The sequence below is a fragment of the Fukomys damarensis genome, unplaced genomic scaffold, assembly GCF_012274545.1.
Source record: "Fukomys damarensis isolate Sample0158 unplaced genomic scaffold, DMR_v1.0_HiC HiC_scaffold_31, whole genome shotgun sequence".
Classification (NCBI taxonomy): domain Eukaryota; kingdom Metazoa; phylum Chordata; class Mammalia; order Rodentia; family Bathyergidae; genus Fukomys; species Fukomys damarensis.
The window spans coordinates 11,704,949-11,730,627 of NW_022900943.1; the positions used below are offsets into that span (position 1 = coordinate 11,704,949).

Genomic DNA, 25,679 nt, shown 5'->3' on the forward strand with positions numbered 1-25,679 from the left:
TTTTTTTTGAGTCAGGGTCTCTCTATGTATTTGAGACTGACCTGGAACTCACTATGTAGCCCAGGCTGGTCTTGAACTCACAGCGATCCTCCTGTCTCAGCCTCCTGAGTGCTGGGATTACAGGCGTGCGCTACCACGCCCAGCTGTTCTTTTTAATATGGGAATAATATGATTCTAAGGTGCTGAGGGAAGGGTTATGAAATGTAGTACAGCTAAGGTAGATAGAGTAATAAATAGATGGGTGATCGTTGAATGGGAAGGTCTGGAACTGCGAACCAGATGGACCTTTGGAAGGTTGGCATGGGTCCAGAATGACAGCGTGCGGGTTGGAGTTTGGGTTCATTAGAACAGCAGTCACCAGCATGCCCAGACCTTGGGCAGTACCTGCAAGGCCCCTCTTGGGCTCTTGGTTTCTCCAGCCCAGGCCAAGTGTACCCTTTAGAAGTTGATCTTGCCTTATGAATACACACCGGAAGGGGTAGTTCCACCTGGGTGTAATGGAGTATGCTGGTGATCCCAGCTCCTGGGGAGGCAGAGGTGGGAGGCTCATAAGTTTGAGGTCAGTGTAGACTTCTGGGCCGAGACTCACTCAAAATAATAAAATACAATAAAATCGTAAAAAGGAATAGAGTTCAGTTGTAGAGCCCTTGCCTTAGCATGCTTCAGTGCTAAGACCAGTCTCCAATACTACAAACAAAGCAAAAACAAAAACAAAAAACCAGTGTGGTGGTGTGGGAATCAAAAACAGGGAGGAACTAAATAATTAGAAGCTATGGTTAGGAATGCTCCCCAGAAGCTGGCATGGTGGCACCAGCCTGTAATCCCAGCACCCTGGGAGGCTGCCTTGTGAGAATTGCAAGTTTGTACCCAGACTGGGCAACTTGGCAATTTAGTGAGACTCTGTCTCAAAATTTAAGAAGGGTATTGAGGGTTGGGGATTTAGCTCAGTGGCACTGCGCCTGGCTCGCAAGCATACGGTCCTGAGTTTAATCTTGGGTACCAATAAAGGGGGAGTGGGGAGGATTGAGCGTGCAGTACTAGTACCGCACACACACCCCTCACTGCCCTAGGGAGCGTGGAGAAGAACGTGTGGGCAGTATGTTTCCAAGCAACACAGTAAAATGCTTCTGAAGTCGGTACTAAAGCGCTACTGCAGCTACTAATGAAGTCCGATGTAGCTTCTGTGCTGTAAGATGTATTTGTGTATTCACTTTCAGAATTAGGCTAAATATTTATTTTGTCTGGTTATAAAAGTAATGTATAGTATTCAACATTGGAAAATAAAGCATGAGGAAGAAAAATGACCCATGCTTACATCAATCACACATAGCCAACTAATATTCATCTTCTATACAATTGAGATCATATTACAAATATGGTTTTCATCCTGTTTTTTAACATCATCTTATGAGTACTTTCTCATGTCATTAAATATTCTTTATGTTGCCTATGTTAACTCCACTGTGTGAATGTACTGTGATTTAACCAATTCTGTAATTTTCTTCTCAGTGGTTTACAATTATAACAATGCTGCAATTTATTTAATTTTTTTAGAAAACATTTCTGGGTATATCCTTAGAGTCATAGAAGAGACATTATTGTCTCAGGTTATAAATGCTTTAAGCTCTCGATATGTATGGCTGCACCTTTTTCCCAGAGACTATGTTCTAATTGATCTCCTAATAGCCTGAGAGTGACCATCACCCCATGGCCTACTGAGGATACAGCACCAGACCAAAAAGCAGCAAAAGTTACAAAAGTGTGAATGATTGATAGATGAAAAATGACCTTATTGTTTTAATATACAAGGCTTCAGTTTTTCTCTAATTACTTCTTTATATTTTAAACCTTATGCATTTCCTTATATTTAATTTTGAAATATAAGGATATTCAACTAATGAAATTGAATTCACATACCATGCTATTTGCCCATTGAAAGTGTGCAGTTCAGTGATTTTTAATATGTTCAAGATTATGTGATGCAAAGTTTGATTTCTTTAAAATAAGAATGACAATCTGGTAGAAGTAGGGAGATCACAAGTTTGAGAACAGCTTGGGCAGCTTAGTGAGCACCCCCATCTCAGAAAATATAAAATGGGGCTCTACAAAAGCCCTGACTTCAATCCCCAGTAGGAAAAAAAAAACAATTTAAACTGGGGCATGGCTGGCACTCCAGGAGGGAAGGACGGAAAGATGGATGAAATTTCCACTTGTTTTGACGTTTCACCAGAATTAAATAACAAATAGTATTTTTAATCTCAAATAGGAATAGATGTTGATCACAGACTCTATTACCCAATCCCAAAGTTCATAAAACTCAAACATCTCATGTTTGGTTATACAATTTGAAACTTAGTGTTTTAGGGCCTCAGCAAACAAGCACCATAACTACCTCCTGAGGGCCCAAAATAAAAATGTTCCCATAAACATTGTATTCTGAAACCTCTGATGGCAGTTTGAGACATTGTTACTCATCTTACTCATGTTTACCCCTCTAAATAAGACTTTCGGATTAGGGATGGGTGAAGCAATCATTTTAATGAACTCCAGACTTTCCTTTGTGAGTCGTTTCTTTGAGAGAGATGAATACCAGCTAAACTGTCAAGGCTTGTGGCTTCCTTAAGCAGGGAAGGTGAGAGCAGCATCTGCTTGGATGAGAAAAGAAGGGAATTACCTTAGGTAAGATGACATTTTTATTAGTCCATGCTTGCAGTACCTAAAGATCACATTCATTGTGAGCGACGGGTACATGGACATAACACATCTCAATCCTCCCCCCTTTCCTGCCAACATCAGATTCATTTATAAGTCCTTAAAAAGTTAATTTTTATCCATACAGATTATCAGCCCGACTTTTATTTATTGTTTTGTTTTTTGGTACCGGGGATCGAGCTGGGGTCCTTGAGTTTGCAAAGCAGGTGCCAGAACCACTGAGCTAAATCTCTGGCAAGAGCCAGACTTAACAGGCAGTGATAACATTTGTAAAGTTTTTAAAACTTCACAGTGTCTGGTCTTTTGGGAGAATCGGCTCCCTTTCGATCTGCAAGGAGTTTCTATCAGCAGTCTTCACTGTTGTAGTAATGTTTCAGTTTCCTACATGCCTCTCTTTTTTCTTAACCTTAGAGACAAACCCAACTCTGCCTGCAAAGTGCTTTCCTGAGGAGGTTTCTAGGCCATCCTTGCTTTGTCAGTGGGCAGAGTCCTCGGGGCCTTCACACCCCCACCCCAGAAGTGACCCTGCAGAGGCTGGATTCCATCTGAGCTCACTGTCAGGGAACCAGCCTGAAGTTTTAACTGTTAGTCATGGTCCTTGTATTACCCCCTGGAGAGCTCAGAGGAGCTTTGATTGCCCACCCAAGCTTTATAAAACAATTACCTAGTCAGTTCCAGTATCCCTAGACAGCCTCTGAGGCCATGGGATAAATGAGCCCAGTCCTTACTACTTTCAAGGAGGTTTTGGGAAGCCCTCTCTTTCCACAGCGCATTCCCATGTTGTTTTCAGCCTCGAAAGACAAGTGAAACGTGGGGGAAGAGTTCTAGCTAGAGCCAAGGCGCTTTGGTTTTCCCATCACGCCACCCTCCTCTCTCATGCCCCTTTGTCTTGGTATGTGTTCGTATCGGCTATTTTCATGTTTAGGCCCACTGGAGACAGCTACTCAGTGAAAATTAAACCTTGTGCTGGTCAGTTTCTGCAGTTCACTTTCGATTGCCCTGACTTACCATATGCCATAGGAAGTTTACAGGTCTTTGTTCTAACAGCTGTAAACAGACAAACCTGGACTCTGAGAGCCACCAAGTTGAAATGTCTTTCTTCTCGGGGCTCCAGTCCAGAGCGGAGAGCACTGCTGAAATCCCACTAGTTTCCATTCGAACACAGGAGAGTAGATTTAGAAAATATCATCTGAACCTCATTTTTAAAGTGGAACTTGCCCAAACCACTTGGCTCTGGTAGGGGCCTCTGCAGATGAGGTCTTGGTATTAGCAGTGCTGGCTTGGCTTTGGCTGGATGGTGCCTTCCAGCTATTACAGAACCTCCACTTGGAAACCTGTTTTCTCTGTCAGCAAAAGCAACTGCTCTCCACTGACGCACAGCAGTGTGATTCTTTGAAAGCCCCGGCGCTCAGTTATCCTTGCTTTTGTCATTGTCATAGTGTTTGGGGTGGCATCCAGAAGGGCATCCCTTGATGCTGGTCTTGGAAAGTGGGGTGGTTTAGCAGGGGAATGAAAAATACTGACATTAGTAGTTGATAAGGTCTTAAGCCTTGTCAAGATTTTTTCTCCTTGTACATTCTATCAGTTATTACTTTTTTTCGCACTATTTTTTCCTTGAGTTTACCTGTGCATGAATAAAACCTACTTTTGAATGATTCTGTTTATCAATTCGTTACCCATCACTGTTAGCATATTTTCAAAACATGCAGGTTGTGTTCAGTCTCAGGCTGTCATACTTTCGTTTTCAATCAGTCATTTCCTGTTTATTCATTATCTAAGAAGCAGAGTGTCCCAGCTCTCTTCAGGAGCTGTTCCTGCCTGAGACCATTCTTTACAGCTTAAGAAGCTGTCTCTGCTTGCCTGGAAGTGGCTTCCTCATTTGCCAGATCAGGACAGTGGGTTAAGAAGTACAGTATATAACTGTCTCATGAGTTAAAAACTTTGCGCAAAGAAAATTCACCAGTTGGTGGATCATAGAATTTAAGAGGCCCCAAGAAAAGTTGTGTGACTTCTTCTTTGGTTTATTCTTGACCGTGGAATGGCGGGCAGTAGTTTGTGCTGGAGAGACCACCACCTAACCCTAGAGAAGCAATTCATACGCCAGTTAGAACGAAGTGAACTGACTCATACAGATTTTGGCCTCACTCCTTGCCACTTTGGTGTTATGTTCGACAGTGCCTATTTTAACTTAGTGTGGATCCTGAAATCAAAAACCTCAAAAGCTGCTTTGAGGAGTCACGTAAAACTAATACGTTAATATGTTATTTGTGTTTACTCGGAGGAAACAGTTATTTGATGTTGAGGGTAAAGCTGCTGAAACTCAGGGGCTCTTCGGTTCCAGTAATACTTTGTATAAAAGGATCAGGATTGTGATGATGTGTCTAACTGTTGCCAGGTGATCAGAGCGGAAGTTACCTCACCTTCAGTACTGCCTGTGCAGTGTTCAGTCACGCCTCTCCCCTCCCGTTAGCCGTGGTTAGGCTCCTGTAGTGAAGTAAAATCAGACAGAGTGACATTTTCATTGCCAACTACAGACTTGACAAGTGCTCGTCGCTTCTTCTCCTTGATATACATACAGAGCTGAATTATTTGTTTGAGTAAAACAAGATGATGCTGATCTTGAGCTGAAATTTTCCCGAACAGGATATGTGGCTCATGAATTCATTTTGGATACAAGACCCTTCAAAAAATCTGCGAATATTGAAGCTGTGGATGTGGCCAAGAGGCTCCAGGATTATGGTGAGTGAATTTATGGTAAATGGTCCTTGACGTTCATGCAGCTGTCCCTGCTGCCTGTGGACCACTTCCTCAAAGCGTAAAGGGGGTGTCGAGGCCCACGGTAGACTGAACCACAGGGCAAACAGGAACATAGGTTATTGATGACCTTTAACCCATTACTGCCAGTTTGAACCACCAGGAGGACAATCGTGACTGTCTCAGAAAGCAGCCGGTACCACCACTGGTTCAAACCACCCAGCAGGGAGACAGATTACCACTGTTGTGAACACGTTTAAATAATAGAGAAAAAAAATTCCTTTATGACTTCATGAGTCTTGCCCTTCAAAAGAACTTGACAAATAGTTTGAATCTATCATAGCCAAGAAAAGAAGTCTCTATAGTTTAAATTCCAAAGGAAAAGATTTCTTTGCCTTTGTTGATGGTAAATTCTTACTCTTATCCTGCTCTGAGTGATCAGCCCATGGGGAGGGAAGCTGATGGGATGGGAAGCAAGTAGAGCCGGAGACCTGCACAGGTGTTAGCGGCACTGGAGTTTAACACTTGGACCATGGTGTGGCCATTTCACCTGCTTCCAGAGAGGAAGAAATGGGTGCATTATTTTTTCCCACAAAGAAAATGCAAATATCTCTGAGCATTTTGAAAGATACGAGCCCTTTATCTGTTTATTAATGGGTATTCATTTAGCACAGTCCTTGTTAAAGTATTTTTTTAGTAGCATTATAAGTAATACCAATAATCCTCACCTTGGGGAGAAATTTGCCTTTGATGGATGTGGAGTCCTATCTGAATTTTAAGGACTTGAACATGAAACTGTTTCAGTTGAATAGTTTTAGTATTGCACTGTAATGGGAGTCCCATGTGTGATTCATTCCTCTCCTGAATGAGCTTTTCATAGAGTTAACAGCAGTAATAAATGGGAAATCCAGTTTTTATTAATTAATGTAGCAAACACCTCAAAAGTCTCTGCTTCTCATAACACATCAGTAGGCGTCACTCCCTCTCTGCCTCTCCCTCCCTCCCCTTTCCTCCTCTTCCTTCCTGGGCAAGGGCTGTATAATGACCTATTGAGGTGAAGACCCTCAATTCTTGGACACATTATGTGAATCACACACCTAACTACAGTCCACATGCACAGGAAGAAGAGGGGGTATGAGGTGGTAACTGAAATTGCCACTCATTGTTGCTAACTCATACTGTATCTCCTGACCTGGGCACGAGTTTAATGTTTGACAGAAGGATTTCCTTACGTGTCCAATGCCCAGAATTGTCCAAGTGCCTGCTTCACAGTAGGCACTTGGCATGTATGTATTAATAAATGAGAGACTGAGTAGCTAAGTAAAAAGGAATAATGAAATGGTACATTCTGGGCCTTAATTAAACTTTCTGAATCCACATTTTTCAGGGAAGAAGCCTCATCTATTTAAAAGTTTATAATTAAGCAAATTTAACATTTATAATTAAGAAAACCAAAAACACCAGGATGAGTCTTCTCAGAAAACATTTTAGCATATTGTCTTGGGACAGTGGTTTCTAAACTGATTATCAGAATCTCCTGGGAGTTTCATGACTCAGGCTTTATCCCGGCCTTCCGGAATTCATGTCACATCTCGGAATAGTTTCTAAACACTGTTTCAAATAATTCTAGATATAGGAACCATGAAAGCAGAATGTTAGACTGAATTTGCTCACAGTGAGTGAATTGAGGGCAGACTTCTATGAGATCATTGTGTTCTCTTCAGTGTATTCAAAACTATCCCTTACTGGTTTGGGGACACAGGTATATGCATTTGTCAAAGCTCATTAAATGGTCCCGCTTTGTACCTTTTACTCGAAATTCTATCACAAAAGTAACGGAATATTGAATCCTAGTTAGTGATGTGCATGATGCAGTACCTGGGAGGGAAGTGTACTGGTGACTGCAGTGGGTGGACAGGTAGGTGATACAGTAACACTCGGCATTTAGGATCTAGGTGGAGGCAGTGGGGATATGGGTCATCTGTTGGATGTACCTAAATGTTTGAAAATTTATAATAAAATGTTGATAATCTCTAAGGCATGCAGGTGTGACCAAAGCACCCCTTTAATGATGATCCACTCTGGAATTTGGGAACTACTCTACTCCAGGGCAAGATTAGCTGATGGGTATATCCACCTGGGAGTTGTTTTTCATATTTTAAAAGCTCTATGGGTACTGGTGATGTAGCTCAGTGGGAGAGTGCATGGCTAAAATGCACTAGGTTCAATCCCCAGCACCACTGAAGAATTTCACAGGAAAATACAAGGGGAAAAAGTTGTTTGTGCAGGAAATCTCTTTTGATCACATTTCCTCTTAAATTCATCTTACATATGAAAACCTGTAATCACAGAAACATCTTTAAGCTTTGTTCAGGATAAAGACAAAGGATTTCCACATACTGTCCAAGCCTGTTTCCTCATTTGTAAAATGGGGATGGTTAAGATTTACCCCAGCCTCCTTCATGATGTATACCTAAAACTCCTATTGTATACCAATACATATTCATTTTGTGTACCATTAAACTTAGTGATTCGGGCCTGGCAAGTGCACCGAGTTTGATCCCTGGTACCAAGAAGAAAAAAATTCTAATCCAAAATGTATTGGATAGTGTTTGTTACCTTACTATTTAAATTTTGGTAGTTTAATATCAAATATTATTTCTTTTAATTACAAGTAGTATATTGATGTGGTCATTGTAAGACTTTAATTTTCATGGAGAGGATTAAATGTGGGCCTTGCAAATTAACTGCTAAGTATGTGCTTTACCACTGATACACATTCTCAGTCTCAGGTCATAAAATGAAAGTGAAGCAAAAATCTCAGCCTTATTTTCTAGTGATAACCTTTTAACATTTAAGTGTATCTAAAATATTTTCCTTCATAAAATATGCACATGTGCTTTTACAATGAGATAATTCATAGCTTGTTTTCACTTCATTTTGAACATTTCCCCAATTTAATACTATATTATATCCTTTTAAGTGGTTGCTTTTGTATATGTATTCTGTGAAGTTTGCCCAAACAAATTTCCCCGTTATTAGCTTATTTCCTAAGTCTGTCTTCTACAAACAATGCTGAGATAAATTTTCTTGCTGTTTGTGTACGTTTTCTTGAGTGTGTGTGTGTGTGTGTATATATATATATATATATATTTGTGCATATTTCCCTGATGATTTCTTTGGGGCAAATTATCTGAGAGGTGGGGACTGCACTTCAAATCTAGGGGAGGCCAGAATCAGTGAGGCAAGCTTCTCTATATCCCTTCGCAGGATTTCATGCCCCTACCATGTCCTGGCCTGTGGCAGGGACTCTCATGGTTGAGCCCACAGAGTCAGAAGACAAGGCAGAGCTGGACAGATTCTGTGATGCCATGATCAGTATTCGGCAAGAAATCGCAGACATCGAGGAGGGCCGCATCGACCCTAGGGTCAATCCGCTGAAGGTGCGTAGGTGCTAATGTTTTATTTAACATAGTCCACAAAACAGAAAATGTCTGCACAGTGCTGAAATATCTGCAGGGCCTGAATGCTCAGCTGAAGATGATATTCCTGCCTAGACTCAGAAGATAATCATTAGTTTAAATCATCTTGAACTGCACAGTAGCAGTTACTCAGAGTGTAATTTGGGGAGCTTTACATCCAACTGATTACCAAAGGTGGGAGCAAAGGCTGAAGGACTGTCTAGCTGGAGAAGTCTTACCATTCTGTGTTACTGTTTGATAAACTACAGTCAGATTATAGCATAAAAAGAATTTATGCATTCACCTCACAAACCCTGTATATACACAAGTTCTTGGAATATCTGACTACTGACCCCTGAAAACTGGATTGGCACTTGATTTGGCCTCAGTGTTTCGCAAAGTTCATGACTTATGTTGGAGAAAAGTATTAGGCATCACCCTGCCTCTTGCAAAACATGTTAATTTTTATCATTACTGGTACAGTTTAGATGTATATAATGATCACAGCATATGGAATTTGTACACGATACACCTTGATTCATGTTTTCTCACTCCCCTCCCCTCCATTCTACCCCATGTCCTTATTTATGAGCTTGTATCCGTTCTCTTTATCTCATTTTTTCTTTTCCCTCTCTCCCTTCCATTGTGCCTCCTCCCATTTGAATGTTTTCTATTTTACAATTATGTTACACTTTTTTTGTCCATATTTACTTTTTTTTTCTTTTTTGGGGGGAGCGGTTTGAGACAGGGTTTCACTGTGTAGTTGAGACTGACCTGGAAATCAGTATGTAGCCCAGGCTGGTCTCAAACTCAAGTGATCCTCCTGCCTCAGCCTCCCGAGTGCTGGGATTACAGGTGTGCACCAGCACGCCCAGCTGTCCATATTTACTTTTACTTAATCAGAGAAATAGTGTGATATTTACACCTGTGTCTGATTTTTTCACTTGAGTATGAACTCTAGGTACATCCATTTAGCTGTGTGTGTCTCAAATTTATCCTTTATGGCTGAGTAGTACTTCATTGTATAAAAATAGCACATCTTTATCCATTCATCATTTGATAATCTTTTGGGCTGTTTCTAAGAACTATTATAAACTGTACTGCCAGGAAATAGGTGTGCATATATTACTATGGTATGTTGCTTTTAAGTTCTTTTGGGACAGTACCAAGAAGGGCAATAGCAGGGTGAAATGTAACCTCTAGCCCTAGTTAAGAAATTTCTACACTAATTTCCAACAAGGAAAGAAAATATTCAAATCCATGCAATTAGGAATGAAAAGGGTGAAATCACAACAGATACTGCAGAAATCCAGAAGATCAACACCTATTTCAAGAACCTTTATTGTAATAAGATGGAAAACACAGAAATGGACAGATTCCTAGTACATATGAATTACCAAAGCTGAATCAATAAGATAAAAACATTGAAGAGGTAATTAAAAACCTAGTAGCTAGCATGGTGGCGCATGCCTGTAATCCCAGCACTCAAGAGGCTGAGGCAGGAGGATTGCTTAGAGTTTGAGACCAGCCTGGGCTACATAGTTCCAGGTCAGTCTCAACTACATAGTGAGACCCTGTCTCAAAAAACCAAAACCAAAAACAACATAGCAACAAAGAACAAAGCCCAGGTCTTGATGGATTCACTGCTCGATTCTATAAGAAATTTAGAAATGATCTCATGCCACTACTTCTCAAACTCTTTAATGAAATTGAAATGGAAGCAATACTCTCAAAGACATTCCTAAGTATTACTGTGATACCCAAACCAGAGAAGGAACCAACCAAAAAAGAACTATAGGCCAGTCTCCCTAATGAACATAGATGCAAAAATCCTCAATAAGATACTGGCAAACAGAAGGCAACAAATCATCAGGAAGATCATACACCCTGACCAAGTAGGATTCATCCCAGTGATGCAGGGATGGTTCAACACATGCAAATCAATAAATGTAATATATTAAGAGAGCTAAGGACAAAACTCACATGATCATTGCAGTAGACGCAGAAAAAGCCTTTGACAAGTCTTACACCCATTCATGATAGAAACCCTACAAAAGATTGGAACAGATGGTCTTTATCTTAACTTGATAAAACCATCCACAAGTCAACAGCCAACATCATAGTAAATGGTTAAAAACCGAAAGCTTCACTCTGAAGTCAGGAACAAGACAAAAGATGTCCACTGTCACCTCTCCTATTCAGTGTAGTTCTGAAAACATTTAGCTGGAGCAATTAGACAAAAGGGATAAAGCTAGAAAAGGAAGAAGTTAGACTCTCATTAGTTTCATATGACGTGATACTCTGTATAGAAGACGACAAAATCTCCACTAAAGGACTCCTAGATTTACTAACCAAATTCAGTCTATGCAGCTGGATACAAAGTCAACACTCAAAAATCAATAGCAACCCTGTATACAAATAACAAACTTACTGGGAGAGAAATTAGGGAAACCACGCCTTTGCATTCAAAAAGATGAATACTTAAGAATCAACCTAACAATGGATATAAAAGATCTTTACGTTGGAGACTGCAGTAATCTGATATCTGATAAAAGAGATGAAAAGGATTATCACACAATGGAAAGATCCCTTGCTCATGGCTAGGAAGAACTGACAGAGTAAAAATGGCCATATTTCAAAATTGTAATAGAGATTTAATGCAGTCCCAATCAGAATGTCAATATATACCTCACAGAACTAGAGAAAACATTGCTAAAATTCATTTGGAACTAGGCGAGACCTAGAATACCAAAAACAGCTCTGGGCAACAAAGGTACAGCAGCAGGCATCACAGTCCCATACTACGTAGGTACTGTGATGAAAACATCATGGTACTGGGGCCAGAGATGTAGCTCAGTGGATCTGCCTGCTCACCAAGGGCAAGGTCCTGAGTCCGATCCCCGGTACCTAAATAAATAAATAAAAAATCATGGTACTGGGGGAAAAAAACAGATCTGAGGATCAACGGAACAGAATAAGATGCAGAAACAACCCCCAACACACTCAGCCACCTTATCTTCAACGAAGGGGCCAAACATGTTCCTGGAAGAAAGCCTGTTTAATAAATGGTGAGGGAAAAACTGGCTTTCTACATGGTGAAGACTACACCTAAGACCCATGTCTCTTCAACATGCACTAAACCAAAAAATGGTCAGTGATCTAAATATTAAAACAAACACTAAAGCTGGAAGAGAGAATATGTGAAACTCTTGAAGACATATAGACAGACTGAACAAAACTTCGAGCATACAGCAAATATTACAAAAATCAACTGGGATATCTCATTTAAAAGCTTTTCTATAGCAAAACAACAGAGTAAAGAGACAACCAACAGCGTAGGATCTTTTGGCCAGGTGTTCCTTAGATATAAGACTGACATCTAGAATATATAATAAACTGAAACTCTTCTACCCAATTTAAAGACCCAATCCAAAAATGAGCCTCTGAGATAGACACTTCTCAGATGAAGTAGAAATGCCAATATGTGAAAGTGTTCATCATCACTGGTCATTCAAGAGACGCAAATTAAAACTCTGAGATTCCATCTCACTCCAGAATGAATGGCTTTTATCAGTGTCAACCCAGGACTGGGGATTTGGGTCAGTGGTTCCACTACCTGCCTTGCAAACGCAAGGATGCGAGTTCAATCCCCAGTACCAAACACAAAAAACACCCCACAACTACTAGCAGGGATGCGGAGAAAAAGGAACCCCGCACCCCTCTTCACTGTTGGTGCGAGTGTATACTGGTACATGTTAACTTAAAATCTGGTGATAGTCCCAAGTTTAGGCCCAGACATTAGGCCTGAGAATCATGAATTGAGAGTACTGTCTGGGCTGCATTTGTGTCTTTATGGCCACAGTGCAGAAAGAGGAAGCTGAGCAAGATCCAGAACTACCCGGAGTTGCTAAGACCAGGGGCTAGAGAAGGCAAGCAGCGTGCTCTGTGGGAGGAAAACAAGACGGTGGTTTTTACTGTCATTTTTTTCTCTTCCAGATATTGCTGATTCCTCCAGGTTTAGGCTATTTTAAAAAATTACAATAGGCATCTCAAATAATTGAGGTACAAAAAGTAGGCAAGATTCCTTCTCAAATCGTGCTCTGACGTTACTAACACAGAGGGTATAGAGAGCAGTAGCAGATCCAGGGCAGTGGTCATCCCTAGAGGGAAAGGTGAGTAGAGCTGCCAAGGGAGAAGGCAGGCTCAACTGTCATGTTTACTACTTTAAAAGTGTAACTAATAGAACTGCTTATTTTTGTTTTGCAGGGTGGTAGATGTGCCTATCATCATCTACCTTTCTGTAGTTGAATATTTACCATTAAAAATACCCTACTCCCCAACTGAAACAAAGCAAGTGCTTCCCTTTTACAGCCTTTCGTTAGCAGCTCGATGCCTGAGCAGAGGGTGGGAGAAGGCAGTGCGCTGCTCTGACCCCCTGACCACGTCTGTTTCAGATGTCTCCACACTCCTTGACCTGTGTCACATCTTCCCACTGGGACCGACCATATTCCAGAGAGGTGGCAGCATTCCCACTCGTAAGTCCTCTGAGGTGTATGTGCCACGGGGTTGGTGTTCGTGTGCACCGCACATCCCCCTTCCTTCCCCCTGCTCTGGTCTCATGATGGAGGCCGTGACGCTGTGAAATGCGAGCCTTGGCGAGGGACCTAGAACAAAGGTATTGGCTTTCAGGGACTTGAAGTCAGAGTTCGATGATCAGCCATCTGAGCCTGGGTACACGGAGGATAAAAACTGGGGTCCTTCCACATGCACGAATGTTTCTACCACTGTTCAACAGGAAGACAGACCCAAGTGTAGTCTTCCTTTCTGATATGGAGAAGGTGCTTTGTCGTCTGAGTGGCACAGGATCAAGGCTCGAAATGGATTTTTTTGAGGAAGGGGACAGAGTGCATTTAGCCCATGGTATCCTGGGCTGTTGGAATATCATTATAACCTCCTTTTCCCCCAAGAGAAAACTCAGTCCATCTCACAACATTCCCATCTTCTGTCCTTTCCAGCCCTTTGTGAAACCAGAGAACAAATTTTGGCCAACCGTTGCCCGGATTGATGACATATATGGAGATCAGCACCTGGTCTGTACCTGCCCACCCATGGAGGTTTATGAGTCCCCATTTTCTGAGCAGAAGAGGGCATCTTCTTAGTCCTTCCTCTGGAAGTTCAAGGACTGATTTTGGGCATTTACCTGAATCAACTGATAAGCAATAAATATTTCATCTCCCATCCCTGGCTCAAGTAGGGGTTTCATATGCTGCGTATTTTTGTTATCTGTCAAGGTAAACATAAATACAGTTAGCCAAATATTCCATGGCAGCGAATCCTAAGATCCCTGTGCTTCAGTCCTCTGCTCCCACAGATGCCGATGATCAGGTTGCCTTGACGAGCTGTTTAGTTTTCTGCATAGAATATTCTGCCTGTGACACCAACTTTAACTTGCAGTGGCAAGTTTGCTGATGTTAGAGGCTGTATTAGAGATTTTATAGACGTATTTTTTGTTCCAAATAAGTCCTTAGGGACTATGCCATCTTCGGGAAGTCCCAGGGTAAATGTTTACATTTCGTATACACTGAACTTTTTCTGACTAATTCTAATCTGCAATAACATTTCTGAGGGATTTTCTCTTTCTCTGTGTGGTTTTTCCATTTGCATTTACTAGTATCTTAATAAAAACACTTCATTTTGAAGAACCACCACCCCCCTTTTTAAAAAAAATAATTTGCCTTCGCCATACCCCAGATTCATTGGGGAATCTCAACACTCTACTCAATAGCCATTGTTACTTTATCAGTTTTACCTTTAACTGGATAAAATGGCTTTATGACCGGGAAGTTTATTTTGGCCCTTGTCATTGTGCTAGGCTGCATGTAATGAAACTGAAGTACAGAAATTCAGTCAAATACAATTTCTTTTTTCTCTGTCATTTAACAGTAAGTGCAGGGGCTAATAAGCCAAGGGCTGGTTCTCTTTAGTATTGCTGTTCTGGCTTTCTTGGCATGTAATTTTCATTCTTACTCTAAATGGCTGATGGATATCCAAGTCTCATAACTCCCTTCTAGATAGGAAAACAATGAGAACAGAAAGAAAAAATAGGCAGATTCCATCAAAGTTTGCTGCTTTGGAAATGCTTTACAAGTTCCACCCAGCAACTTCTGTTTACTTTTTTTTTTTTTTTGTATGGGGATCGAACTCAGGTCCTTATGCTTGCGAGGCAGGCGACGGAACCACTGACCTAAATCCCCGGCCCAACTTCTGTTTACTTTTAACTGGCCAGGACTGGTTCATATCACTACTCCTTACAAGAGTAAGGTGAAGTTTTATCTGGGCATGCAACTACCCAGTCAAAATCAAGAATTCAAGAAAAGGTGAAGATTGGGTTTTAGGTAGGCAATTAGTATCCTGGCAACAAATGCCTTTCCTTCAGAAACAGCAATGGTTTGACATGTTCTTACCTGAATGTTACTCTTTCTTGATTACTTGCATGGCAATTTATTCCAACCATTGTCCACTATCGTTAGACTTTACGCTAGTGAGCTGGACAAAAGGTCTGCGTGCTCGTTGAATTCTCTGCAAGTAGTTCACTTATTCGCACTCTCAAAGGACTGTAGGTCTTTCTTTAGCCTAACCAAGCCGCGAAGATGTGATGAGCCCCATGGTTCCTTTTTTACATCATAATAAATGATCTACTGAGTACATCTCAAATACTATTTTAACTTTTTTTTGTACTGAGGATCACACTCAGGGCCCTGTGTTTGAGGTAGACGCAGTGCTTATAGTAAGCTAAATCCTCTACCCTCATACTATTTTAGATGTCTGAAATCTCATTTGACTATCACAGTATTCCACTGTTATATAAAAGGGAAGGGTGTGGAGAAACACCTGTAGTGACGTGGCTCATAAGAGAAGCCAAAATAATATAACAGTATAATAACAATCATTATTGTGGTACCGAGGATTGAACTTGGGTCCTGTGCTTGCAAAGCAGGTGGCAGAACCACTGAGCTAAATTCTTCACCCTGAGAAACAAGCTTCCACACTGCCACAGACCGCACACATGGAGAACCCTGCCTTTCCTGGGCTGGAAACTGTTCTCTCCATACCAATTCGTCATCAGGGTATGGAGCCACCAGCATGTGAAAATAAATAGCTGAAAAGCAAGCAAATTCCTTTTTAAGTGTTTGAAGTTGAATACCAAAGCTGTTTCCATAGCTGGTCATCCACTGCTGGCCTCCAGAATGTCAGGTCACAGCGAGTCACACGCATGATTTCATAATGGACAAACGGTTCACTGTGCCAGTCTTCCCCACCTCTGAGGCTGGTGTGAATTAGGTACCCTCCACTTGGAGCACTCACAGTCACCTTTGTTTTGCTGGCTCCCGTCTGTTCAGCATCTTACAAGCTTTTCCTCATCTCTGAAAAAATAAGTTTGCCTTGGCACTGTTTCCTCCTGTTAACTGTTTTTAATGTTTGCTCATTTTTTGTCTTTTCTTCATAGACTCAAATTCCTTACAAAAAAGGGCCATATGTGATTCACCATTTCATGTCCAGGGTTGAGTCGTAGTAGTAGTTGAATAGCAAATATATTGAACGAATAAAAAAATGACCCCTGATCTCAGAGGCACACTGGCATGGAAGCAAGTATTTCCAGTGTCTCCTGTAAATAGTTCTTTTAAAACTATACAAAATGCCAGGCCCTGAAGCATCCTCTTGATAGATGGTAAAGTAAGCATACTATGAAATTTATCACTTTAGCCATTTTTAGCCATATAAATATAGTGACATTAAGTACAATTCTTATAAGTCTCCAATTTGCATTTTATTTCTTTTGAATTCAGTGGAATCTACATAATTTAAAAAAAAAACTGCATGAAAAAACCCCACTCTCTGCATATTGTGAGAAGTCTGTGGATTCCACAACTGATGCATGTGAAATTTTAGTGTTTCATCTGTTTGTTTCATTATCCTTTCTCACTAGTAAAAGTATTTCTGTACTTGTGGGGTATGACATTTTTAACTTCCTACCAAAGCACTTCTGCGTTCACTTGAAAAATACAATGCAGGGCCAGGGATTTAGCTCAGCGCTTTGGTGGCCTACAGTGAAACTTGGTGAGATTCAGAAGTCTTAAATTCTTTAACAGCCAAACTCAAACTCCAGAAAACAGGGTGGGATCCAACAATACTAGGAGTGAAGTCAGTCACCATAAACAAATGCAGACATTCCCTTAGAGCTGCCACTGAAAACTCCATCCAGAACAGCTACTTGCAGGGCCGGGGAATTAGGTCAGTGGTTCCACTGCCTGTCTTACAAGCACAAAGACCTTGATCCCTGGTACCCACCCCCCCAAAAAAGTGCACAAAGTCCTGAGTTCAATCTCTGATACAAACAAAAAAATAGAGTGAGTGCAAAGTAAAGCCCTTGAATTTAAATTCTAGACCCACTACTGAAGAGCAGTAAGTAGTTGGAGTAAGTACTAACTCTGAAACCTCTTCCTTCCCTGTAAAATGGAAATAATGCTATTTATCTCACAGGGGTATGTGAATGGTAAAATAATTTGTGAAAAATACAATTCATATGTTTCTTAGATACAGACTGAAAAGGTGTGGGAACTGTTCCCATGTTTTGTTTAAAAGACATGAACATGCTAGCAAATCCTTTTAAAAACAAATTCTGAAGAAAAGGAAACTGCAGGGTGGGTGGCATAAATTAATGAATCCACATTTTTTTTTTTTTTTTTTTTGGTTTTTGAGACAGGGTCTCACTACATAGTTGAGACTACCCTGGAACTCACTATGTAGCCCAGGCTGGTCTGGAACTCCCAGCAATCCTCCCGCCTCAGCCTCCCGAGTACTGGGATTACGTGTGCCACCATGCCTGGCGAATCCACATAACTTTGACGGGACATGGAGATACATTAGTAATGAATGGGTCCATCCGTGTCAGAGAATGTGCTTAGGCGTTGAGAGTGCTGTCATAGTGGAGAATGAGGAGAAATGGGGTGAAGCAGAATCTACTCACCCAAGGTCATAGCAGGAAACAAATTCCTCCTTTCAGGCCCCCAGGCTTGGCCGCATGTAAACAAAGAAGCCAATTCCTGATGGAGTCTTATTCATAAAATGTGACATCTGCTTGTTTTAAAAGTCATAAAATCAATCTAAAAACTTCTCTAACGGAAGCACTTCTGTCCACAAACAAGCATAAACAAAACTTTTTCAGCAGAAAACTACTTTGGAAGATGAAGTACAATGTTAGGCATAAACAGCTAAATTCTTAAAAGAACCAGGTGAGAGAGGGGTATGTACAGATTTACAGATCAGGCCTCCCTATATAATTCAGGCTGGCCTTTGACTTGATTTGCCTCAGCTCCCAACACGCTGGGATTACAGGTGTACACTACCATGCCTGGCTAGAGATTTAAATAAGTAAATGCTCAAAAACACCACGAACAGTGGGTGGGGATTTAGCTCAGTGGCACTGCGCCTACCTTGCAAGCACAAGGTCCCGAGTTCAGTCTCCAGTACCAAAAAAAAACACCATGGAAGGACTAAAATCCATAAATTCGTTTATGAAACAAGAACAGATAAAGCCATAGTTTCTAAACAGCTTTTGAAATACAAATTTTAGATGGGTTAAACAATACTTCAGACTTAATGAAATGAAAGAATGACATGAGCAAATCTAAAACAGTACAAAGGGATTAATGAGGACTAAAACTGGCAGACTAAGAAATAGAAAAGCAGTATTTTAAGAGAATGAAAATTTTATACAACTAAAGATACACCTTTTTAATTTCAAATAGCACAGTGAGCCCTTCAGCTGTGGGCTAAGTATGCTCGTCTATAATGAAATATTTCTCTGTTGGAAACATTAAATATCACACCTATGTGATAAGTGCTTCCTTCTCAATATAGCTCATTTATGTATAAATATTTTATCCCTCTGCCCCCACTGAAAATCTGTCTTTGAAAGGGTGCTTCTGGGACTTCAAATTCCACACAAATGCAGCAAGTATATTCAGTAAAATATTTGAAATAATACAAAGCAGCCATCAAAAGACCCCAAAAGGAAGAAAACACAAGGCGACCTAAGCAATCCCAGATTAAGGAATGACAAGCCAGAAGTTTCCTCATTTTGTTTGCTTCCCTTTAAACTTTCTTTTCTGTCCACTTGGCTTGGATGCAAGGGAAGCCTACAACCTGAAAACATCGATGGATGTAGGCAAGAAAAAGCCTCCTCTCGCGAGCCAAAGGAATGGGAAAAGTATGACCCTGAAGGAAAAGATCCATTGGATTTATACTTGCCCTACTTGTCAGTGAACACTATGGAAATAAATCCATCTCTACAGTCAGTGGATCTGGCTGCCCCACCACGAGTCAGCAGCTGTAAAGTGGCAGTAACTCCCTTTGCCAGCTAGAGGGTGAGGAGCAGTGGGAGAGGGGAGCTTGAGAAAGGCAAAGGCAGTCTTTCAGTCTTTGCAGTAAAGGTCTGTGCAGACCCAAACAGGCGGAGTGTAGCACTTTACACAACACAGTACCCATGAGTAAACTAATGCTTAGGTGTCAGACTGGCCTCCGGTAGCCCCAGACATAGAAGAGAGTAGCAATGCTGCAAAGGCTTTGAAAATTAAGACAATTAAAAAAAATAAAAAGATATTAAGCCACAGTGTACAAATTTGGCCCAGTCTGTGTTTGGAACTAAATAGATCCATTTCCATATGAAACATTTAAGTAGGAAAACAAGTCCAAATATTTAAATGTCCTGGATATGCTGCAGAATTACTAATATCAAAACACACACACACACACACACACACACACACACAAAACCAGTGTCGTGGCTCAGCACTCCATAGACCGAGGCAGCAAGATCACTATGAGTTCAAGGCCAGTCTGGGCCACATGATGAGTTCAAGTCTGACCTGAGCCACACAAGACCCTGTCTCAAAACAAAGCAACACAACAAAAAACCCTGCACAATCTTGAATGAGCACCATCAAGATACAATGGAACTGTTAAGAGTTAAAAAATACAATCACCAAAACAAATTCCCTGGATGGGATTAAAGAATGTATATGAAGAACAACAGAATTAGTGAATTCAATCATTAGGGATTATCCATTATCTGAACAAGAGAATAAAAATGAACAGAACCTGCTGACAACAAAAGATTTAATATTCATGTTACTGGAGCGCCAGGAGAATAGGAAGAAGAGTAGAAGGATAGAAGAAATATTGGCTAGAAACTTTCTAACAAAGTTAAATTCAAAACAGTGAATCCAAGACTCATTCTTGAAGCAAAACACTTAAAATAGTTATACAGGATACAAATGAAAAGATTAAATCATTAGTTATCTAGGAAATACAAAGCCCTAACATACCACCGAACATCTTTTACAATGGCTCAAATAGACACAATACTGGGTGCTGGGAAGAATGTAAAGCAACTGGATCTCACGTATTACTGATAGAATGTGAAATGGTTCACTCTGGGCAGTAGCTTGGCATTTTCTTTCCATACCACCTTGAATTATGCCACTGGGAAATGAAAACTTGTACATGAGACAGGCTGTGCATATTCAGCAGACTTAAAACTAGGAATGTTCTAATATTCCTTCAGTGAACAGTGTCATAGTATTTAATAAAAAATAGAAACTATTTGATATATTGATACACGCAATAACTTAAGACGGTCAGAATTCTGCTGCAGAACAAAGCCAGCTGCAGATACATATGATTCTATCATTTGGTGTGTGGGGGTGGGGTGGGGATAGAACTCAGGTCCTTGTACTTGCGAGGCAGGTGCTGGCAACACCGAGCTAAATCCCTGGCCCACTTCAGTATCATTTTTAAGATGAAAGAATCATAGTGATACTGAAAGACTAATGGTTGTCATGAGTTACGGTTGGACAGGATAAAGGGATAGAATGAGTTCTGTGATGGCAGACAAAGTCATCATGGTAATGGTTACAGGAATCTACGTTGAGATAAAACTATGGAACTATGCAACTAAAATGAGTTCATGTAAAAACCAGAGAAATGAGAGTAAGATTTGTAGTTAATATTGTGCAATTGCCCTAATATTCCTGGTTTGGCAAACTTACTATAATTACCCAAGGTACTACACCAAGCTGGGTGAAAATTATTCTTTGCTAACATCTTGTGAATCATAATTACTTCAAAACAAAGTTTTAAAAATTAATGTTCAGCTAGGGATATAGCTCAGTGGTTCTGGTGCCTGCCTCACAAACAGAAGGATCCAAGTCCCATCCCCGGTATACCCCCCCAAAATTGTTAATTGGGAGGACTTAAGTATTTTATAAGGACTTTTGGTTTTAGATCACACTTTGAAACTTTAATGAAATCTGTGAGTCAAAAATGTAACAGTAGTTTGTTTTGTGGTTAACTTTGGCAGTGGATGGATTTAAGTCCAAACATTCATGCAAGTTTTACTGATTTTTTTTGCGCTAAATTCTAGTTCAGTCTTCCAGGCAAGTAGAATAGAGTTGAAATGTATGGGAGGGAAGGAATGTTTCAAAAAAATATCTCCTGGCATTTAGAAACCTGGCAGAGATCTAGATAGTAGCTTCTTGGAGATGTATTTCCATGAAGAAAAAATTATGGGATTGCTGTATTTTCTACCCATTATCATTTCCTATCATAAATCACTAGTTTTTTTTTCTGTAAATGAGTATCTGCTGGAGAAACTGCTGTCAATTAAAGTCTTTGCTATGTGGTTGATAGGGAAATTAATTCCTACCATAAAGGTTAATTCATGGCTCTCTTTTCAATTCAGTCTGCCAACAGGGCAATCATATCTAATCTAGGATGCTTTAAAAGTGAAAAATAAATAGTAAGAAGTACAAATTCGATCTGTCCTAGACAAACTAGCACTTACAGTAACCCTCTTATCTTTTGCTGCTTAATAAGTTAATGTAGAGTGGATTACAACAACATTCATCTGTTTCTGTGGAGGAATCCCAGACCTAGATGGGCACTTGTATGTGTCTCTCACAGTTTGCAGTAAAGAAAAGAAGTCACCTCAAGGCCCTATGGGAAGAAGATTCACTCCCAAGCTCACTCCTGTCTGATTCAAGACACTGCTTCATGAGGGTGAACACTAGTTCCTTGCTTTGTGAGCCGCTCCATACAGCAGCTCACAACACGGCAGCTGGCTTCCTTCAACAAAGACAACACCCGAAGTGGAAGACACGGTATACTTGTCAACAAACTTGAAACAAACTGTGCTTCAGTAAAATATCTTTGGAAATGATATACCATCATTTCCGCTGTATTGTTAATTTCAAGGTACCCTTGGAGGAGTACACACTTAGGGGAAGATTATACCTGAGAAATGAGGCCCAGATTCCTAACCACACTATAAACAGCTCACAGTGAAATGACTTAAAGAATGTTTAAAATTGTGAAAGTCCTAGACAGAAAAATCAAAAGGTTAATAGCATTCAATTCCATATGTAAAGGTAGGATGATGAGGAAGTCAGGAATACTTGTCAGGATAGAGGAGGTCGTGCTGCACTAACTCAAAGCCTTCCTGGGATTAAAGATTTCCTTCTCAGCACAAGTTGGCTAGGGCTGTATCACCATCACTCTAGGATCCAAGGTAATAGAAAAGTTTTGCCTAGGGCACTGCTAGTCGCCATAGAAGGGAAAACTGAAGGCAATGGAATGCTCTGCCTAAATGTGATGTACAGTATTTCTGCTCACAGGTAACTGACTCCATTGATACATTTTGCATGTGACAGAAATCCATGAAAGAAATGACTTGTGAAGAAGCCATTTATTTTCCTTTAGTTTTGATCAATTGGCCATTGCTTTGGAGCCTGCCAGTAAAGCAGTGTTATGGTGTGGGCGTGTGGCCTAAGAGGCTGCTTACCTCGGTGGCTGGAAAGTAAATACTAGAGAAGAGGCACTGATGTCCCAGTGTCTCTAGAGTGCATGCTCCCAATGACCTAACTCACAGGTTCCACTCCACCCAACACTGACTGCCATGGGCTGGGACCAAAACTTCCAAAGACAGGCCTCTAGGGGACGTACTGTAAAACCTTGGTTTGTGAGCATAATTTGTTCAGGAAACATGCTTGTAACCCAAAGCACTTATATACTGAAGCAAGTTTCCCCCGTAAGAAATAATGGAAACTCAGATGACTGGTTCCATAACCAAAAATATCCATATAAAATGATAACAATAATGTAATGTAAAATTTAAAAATGCAAAATATAAAAACAAATTAACCTGCACTTACCTTTGGAAACCTTTGTGGCTGGTGAGGGAGACAAACCGTACTTACCTTTGAAAACTTCCCAGGGTGGTGAGAGGGACACAAGAAAGAGGGTTATTGTATAGGATGGCTTGCACTCTCATCACTATTAGCTCTGAGGAATATTTTTATTTTCATGTTAACTTTATCAAGGAATCTTGTCAATGACACTTGCCTTTTGAGGACTTCGTAGAAATGTGACATTGTATTGTCATTAAACAAATTCATCACTTGCAATGCTACAGCATTATTTAGGTAGTTTTTCTATAAAATTTTGTGCCGTTTCCCATATTTCACACATCTAATCTCACTTGAAGTGAGGGATTCATCTGCTGTTTTCTTCCCTGAATAGAAGATCCCCATAACCTCACCCTGATGGGACATGATCCACCAATCCCAAAGTGAGAAAGAACTACTTGCCCTGTTGTGATCATGTGACATTCATTGTCACAATACTACTCTTATAAGATACTGCTTATCAGGTTAAATTTAATCAGAAATGTTTGTCTTTTCTTATGGGTGAGCCCAAATGCCCAATATCCCAAGTTAAAGGAAGAAAAGTTTATTTTAGCTGTTTGTAGAGGTTTCAGTCTGTAGTCACAGGCTCCAAAGGTGGTGGCATGGCAGGACACAGCAGTGTGGACAAGTCCAGGGAAGGAAGGCGGGCAATGTCTCTTTGTATGCCATCCAAGCTACATGCCTATTGACTGGTGTCACCTACACCCTGGATGGGCTTTCCGTGTTTAGTATATCCATTCAGCTGTACCCAGAAGCACACTAAACCATCTAGTGGACTAATCAACCCACTACTATACCCTTTAATTCCAGGGTCAAATACCCAAGATACAGCCACCTCCGAAAAGATCCACCTGTGAGAGCACCAGGCTTTGGGAGAACATCTAGATCCAAGGCGTAACACGTCTGGTGGAACACCTGCAGAACAAGTTACAATCCAAGGTTTTACTGTAAGATATACACTGTAGCCCTGATGATCAGTCATGGCTAGCTCACAATGCAAAATGCATTATCTATCTCAGAGAGTCCTCAAAGTCTTTTGTTTTACTTTTAAATTTTTATCTCACGTTTGTAAAACCCAACGTCTTAGTTTCAGCACTGCTCCAAAGTCCATGCCAGGTGATGGTCTATTCCTAGAATCCCTGCTACTGGAGAGGCACAGGCATGAGATCTCGTCTGAAAAACTCAAAAGCTGGAGGTGTACTTCAGTGTTTACTGGGTTAAGTCCCCAGGAATGGGGGGCCGGGGTCAGGGCCCCTTTCAGACTCAAGGAACTCTTAACTGTGACCTGTTAGAATTTTAAAACAAAAAAAGCTACACTCAAAATAGGACAGGTACAGGGTAAACTTATCTAAAAGGAGTAACGAGCGTGGACACTAAAGACTGGATCTGTAGCTTGCTGGCTGCAGCACACAAGCTTGGTGTCTTCAGCGGGCTGTTTGGTGGGCAGGCCCTCCACATTCCGGGCGTCTTTACCTTCCTGAGATCTTCAAAGCAGCTTCAGCATCACTCACCACTTCCCACGCCACCCCTTCAGGGCTGTCTGGGCCACTGATCCGGCCTCACACTTGGCCTCCTAAGTCTTTGTGGACTTCCAGGCTACAAGCCCACTGATTGGTGCCACCCATACCAAGGGTGGGGCTTCCCTGGCCGGTAAATCCATTTGTCCAAGCCAGTTAGTGGCTAATCCAGTAATACTCGTCATTCCAGTCACGGATTCGTTCATTCTGCATGACTGCGAAACTAGCATCCATGGGTGATGCCAGTCTAGTACCTGCACAAGCTATACTCAGGCTACTTGAATCAAGACTGCAGTGGCCTCAGAAATGAAATACCAGTTTCCTAGCCAACCATGTACAAAAAAAAGAAAAAAAAGTACTCAAGGACTCTCAAGAGTTTAGTTTTGTGACTGAGCATCAGATTGGCTGGGACAACTGAGATGAGATGCCTTCAAACCATATCTCCTTTTGTACCAGGGCAAAATACTTGGCTTTTTAATAACAGAAATTTTTTTAAAGCAACTGTTCCCTTGTTAGACTTTAAAAATGTCCCTTTTCTGGGGCTGGGGATTTAGCTCAGCGGTGCCACCACCTGCCTAGCAAGTAAAAGGTCTCGAGTTTGATCCCTGGTACCAGAGGGAGAGAAAAGTCCCTTTTCTGGCTGATGCCTAGTTTTCCTAATTTATGTGTTGTTCCTTTCTGCTCAATTCTCACAGTAAATTTGGCCAAAGCAGCAAATAATACCTACAGCATTGACTGAATGTTTTGCTGCTTAAACTCTTCTGCAAGACACCTTTGTACCTTTTCTCACACAAAGTCTCAGGGCATAGACAGAACACATTCACAAATCTTTGTCACCATATGAAAAGGTGGTCATCAATCTAATTTCCATTTGAGTCCTTTTTTCCATCTGAAACCTCATGATCAGTCTTTTTTTTTTTTTTTTTTTTTTG

At 40.9% G+C, this 25,679-nt stretch overlaps 1 protein-coding gene across 1 annotated transcript in view; it reads left to right on the forward strand.

Annotated features, from left to right (window-relative positions):
* The window catches only part of Gldc (glycine decarboxylase), a 112,908-nt gene extending 98,743 nt beyond the window's left edge, over positions 1-14,165 (forward strand). The window contains exons 22-25 of the mRNA XM_010610691.3: positions 5,356-5,451; positions 8,737-8,909; positions 13,382-13,462; positions 13,943-14,165. Coding sequence (XP_010608993.1) covers positions 5,356-5,451; positions 8,737-8,909; positions 13,382-13,462; positions 13,943-14,086 — 494 coding nt within the window. The 3' untranslated portion in view covers positions 14,087-14,165. The remainder of the gene's footprint in view (positions 1-5,355; positions 5,452-8,736; positions 8,910-13,381; positions 13,463-13,942) is intronic.
* Positions 14,166-25,679: the final 11,514 nt, after the last annotated feature.